Raw genomic sequence first — 4,297 nt, 5'->3', positions numbered from 1 at the left:
AAGTAAAGAACAGTCCCTAAAGTGCGGTGAGGTTTTTGGACCGTTAACTGCCAGAAAGAGAGAAATGTGAACGGCTCGTTTCTCCTCTGACACGTCACATACCTGTGTTCGGCTGGCTCGGCTGTTCAGGTACTTCTGGGCAGTCCACACACCAAGAAGAGGATATTATTGGAACCGACTTCTCCGTCGCCGGTAAGCCGATGGCCGCCGTATTTGACAGGAATACATTACTGTCTGTGTCTGTGTTTGTGACCCCCGTTCAACCCACAATCAGTGGGATTCGCTTTTCGTTTCTGTTGGTGGTTGAAATCTGTAGGCTGCTCGCACAGCGTCCTGAATGATTTAAGCCTATTTTGCTCTCTCAAAACTATTTTCAGTCGCAAATGCGAGTGCGGTGACGGACGGATCGCCACATTGCCGACATTTTATTCCGCCGGTCACGGCACGCTGTTTGATTGCGTTATCAAAACGGCACCACTATTATTCGGCCTTGCTTTTAATTTATTCCACCGAATACTGAATGTGTGTTTTTTTTGCAATATTAGGCCGAATATATTCGGTTACCGGTTAACTAGATATTTTAAATGGTTCGGCTCGCAAAAACGGAATTAAAATAAAACAAAATAAAATAAAATAATATCCTGCGCCCAATAATTCGGTACAGGGTCGTGCCGAACCGAAAGCCGCGTACCGAACGGTTCGACACAAATACATGTACCGTTACGGCCCTAGTAGAGACCAGAGAGGTGAACGTGGGATCCTGAATATAGTGAAACATTTAACATGTTAAAGGGATAGTGCACCCAAAAATGTAAATTCAGCCATTATCTACTCACCCATATGCCGAGGGAGGCTCAGGTGAAGTTTTAGAGTCCTCACATCACTTGCAGAGATCCAAGGGGAGAGGAGGTAGCAACACAACTCCACCTAATGGAGGCTGACGGCGCCCCAGATTCAAACGTCCAAAAACACATAATTGAAACCACATATCTCCATACTGCTCGTCCGTAGTGATCCAAGTGTCCTGAAGCCCCAACATAAAACGTTTTTTTTCTAGCTGCCTCTCTGTACACCGCACTCATGTGTACGCTTGTGCAAAACCGTGAGACATGGGCACCGCCTTCATGTGCGTTCACATGCTTTCACTGCTCTCGTGCACAAGTGCACACACGTGAGCTCGGTGTACACAGAAGGAGAATATTGTGTGTCTGCTATTTGCCACAAAGCACCTGGACTGAATGTCACCCACAGTTTGTATTTGGTCAAGTAACATCAGGGGCCGACGGGCAGACAAACTGACGGACTGATGGACCGACGTCCTACAGCTGTCGAACATTTGTCTTTAATATCGACACATTAGAGCTTTTTTTCATGGTGAACTGACAACCTCCTTCCTGACAGGACAGACTCAGGGTTGTGCCAGTCCAATCAGATTCATCCGTTTGATACAAATATCCAGCATTCACAGAATATAGTGAACAAGCTAACAATGCTAACGACGTTCACAACAGATCAGAAACGTGCACTAACATTTGGATATTAAACAAAAGTCAGAGACTGTGTCGTATTAACTCTTTAATGTCCATACAAGGAAAAAAAAGGCACCGAGTCTTTTTTTATTTTTCTTTATTTCCTCGGGACAATAATACATTTTTTTTCCCTAACAAACTTCAGAGTTTTTTAAATATTGGACTACCAAACAGCTGAGAAGTCACATGATGGTATTTATTAAAACAAACATATCAGCAGTGTTATTAATTCTATATATTTAACATCACAGTGATTGAAAACACCTCAGAAATGGTGAATATCAGATTTTTTCCATCAAATATAAAATGGAATAACATTAAATACATGAATTAAATAACAGTGAATATGTATAATTTTTTTTATTTGATAAAATGTATGATCTCCGTCACCATAGCGACACAGTTCAATCTTAGACAGTAAAACATACTGATGACATCATTTCAGTATTTGTATGTAACAGATAACATGAAATGTGTCGTCAAAAAATGATCAAGTTTTTTTATTTTGTAGAATTATATTTTAATGACATTATACTGTTCCTCCAGAAAATTGCGATAGCAATAATTAACGCAGTCCGCATTATTGGCGGGTGCTTGAAATTTTTCAGAAGTCCCGCAATTTTTCCGAGTATTTACGCGTTTTCCGGCCGACCGGATGATGTCTCTGCTGTGTGTCTGATGTCTCTCTAATGTCTCTGCTGTGTGTCTAATGTCTCTGCTGTGTCTCTGCTGTGTGTCTGATGTCTCTGCTGTGTGTCTGATGTCTCTCTAATGTCTCTGCTGTGTGTCTGATGTCTTTGTTGTGTCTCTGCAGGTAAGAACAGACGTCTGAAACAGGCTAAAGAAGAAGCTCAGGCTGAGATTGAACAGTATCGACTGCAGAGAGAGAAAGAGTTCAAGACCAAAGAGGCTGCTGTACGTACACTACACACTGCTACATACTACTACACACTGCGACACACTACTACACACTGCTACACACTACTTCACACTGCGACACACTACGGCACACCACTTGTACTTTTTCTGTCTTGAGTGTATTCGAAATGTAAATTTCTAATAAAATATTTCAAAATAAGAGCTGTTACATTTTCCTTGATGTTTTTATTTTATATTTTAAAGTATTTGTCATATTCTCACATGTTGATGTTTTACTGCCGTTTGAATATTTAATATTTTGCTTAAGTATTTTCTTTATTTTCGTATTCTAATAAACTTCATAAATTAGTGAGATTTAATTTTTAAATTTCAAAGTAAAGGTAAATGTTGAATTATTTTGACGTTAACAGATTTCATGTTGTTTTGTTTCATTAACATCACGTCAGAGTTTTTTAATCACGTCCCCCTCCCCCCACAGGCCCTCGGTTCCCATGGCAACAGTGCGGTTGAGGTTGACCGTGACACAGCGGAGCGGATGGGTCGTATCCAGGCCAGTTACCGAGGTAACCGGGAGGCGGTGCTGGGCGAGCTGCTTCGACGCGTCTGTGACATCCAGCCTGAATTTCATGCTAATTACCGCGTGGCTGGCTGAGGGGAGGGGCCACTCGACTGAAGGGGGGCGGGGCAAACCGAAGAGACGTGCATGTTAGCAACATTAGCATCGTTAGCTTCAATCACAGCCAAACCCTTTTAAGTTTCTGTGACGTCAACTAAAATTCTCCCAGAATGACGATTTATTTTGAAGGTGCGAGTATCTTACTGTTTTCCTGCTCCGAGCAAAGACGACTGCATTGATGATAAATGTTGTTACTGTGTTGATGTTTACGAAGTATTTATATATATCAGAATTAATTTCTTTAAATTTTTCTTGGATCTAACAAAATAAAAGTCTCCTTTCACTGCCGAGGAAATCAGCCAATCAGGCGTCGGATAAAGTTCCGAATTAACCTATGAAATCAGTTCTGATGGCTGATTGGTTGTTTCCTCTGAACTCTCCTCCAATCAGGAGTAACGACTTGTCTCTCTCTAACCTGATTAGCTAGAGAAAGAGGAAAGGCTTTTATTGTGAAACTCTGTACATTGTAATGAGTTTTTTGGTTGTTTCCTGTGTGTGACCATGTGACTTCCTGTCTCTTGTTGTTCTGATGACTTCCTGTTGATGTTTGTGAAGTGATGATGATGAAAAAAAATAAACTGAAAATATCAAACTTAATGTCGATTGGCTGAAGCTGTGTGACGCTGCTCTGTGAAGCTGGGTGGGTTTCAGATCAGATCAAATCAACTTTATTGATCCTTTCCAGGAATTTGTTTTAACTCTCTCTGCTCTCTCTCTCTGTGGCGGAGGAGGCGGTCGCTCCCAGGGGCCCGTTCTCTGCTCTGGAGAGAGGCCGATGTGACGTGGATGATTTTCCAGGGTGACGCTGACACTTTTCTCACAGTAGCTCTGTTCGTGTTTGAATTCAGATCAAAGCCAAATAACAATTCATCACACATGTCGTCAAACATTTTTACAGTTACATAAAACCCCATCAAATGTTTCTGAGAGTCCATTTACACGTCAACAGCATACAGCCATTTTTAAAAATTGATTCAACATTGTAATAATATTTTCCAAACATTTCATCAACATTTAGTCTTAAATTTAATCAAAACATTTTTCAATCAATCAATCAATTTTATTTATAAAGCCCAATATCACAAATCACAAAAACTCCCCAAAAAAAAAACCCTTTAACGGGGAAAAAAAACGGTAGAAACCTCAGGAAGAGCAACTGAGGAGGGATCCCTCTTCCAGGACGGACAGACGTGCAATAGATGTCGTACAGAAG

General features: G+C 41.0%; 1 protein-coding gene across 1 annotated transcript in view; it reads left to right on the top strand.

The window, feature by feature from the left end:
- atp6v1g1 (ATPase H+ transporting V1 subunit G1) overlaps positions 1–3,681 on the top strand; it is a 7,516-nt gene extending 3,835 nt beyond the window's left edge. The window contains exons 2-3 of the mRNA XM_050051675.1: positions 2,344–2,444; positions 2,887–3,681. Of these exons, the coding sequence (XP_049907632.1) occupies positions 2,344–2,444; positions 2,887–3,060 (275 nt within the window). The 3' untranslated portion in view covers positions 3,061–3,681. The remainder of the gene's footprint in view (positions 1–2,343; positions 2,445–2,886) is intronic.
- The last annotated feature ends 616 nt before the right edge of the window (positions 3,682–4,297 follow it).

Source organism: Epinephelus moara, chromosome 8 (genome assembly GCF_006386435.1).
Source record: "Epinephelus moara isolate mb chromosome 8, YSFRI_EMoa_1.0, whole genome shotgun sequence".
Lineage (NCBI taxonomy): Eukaryota > Metazoa > Chordata > Actinopteri > Perciformes > Serranidae > Epinephelus > Epinephelus moara.
Note: the sequence above shows the minus strand (reverse complement) of the source record. Positions and strands in the feature narration are given on the sequence as shown.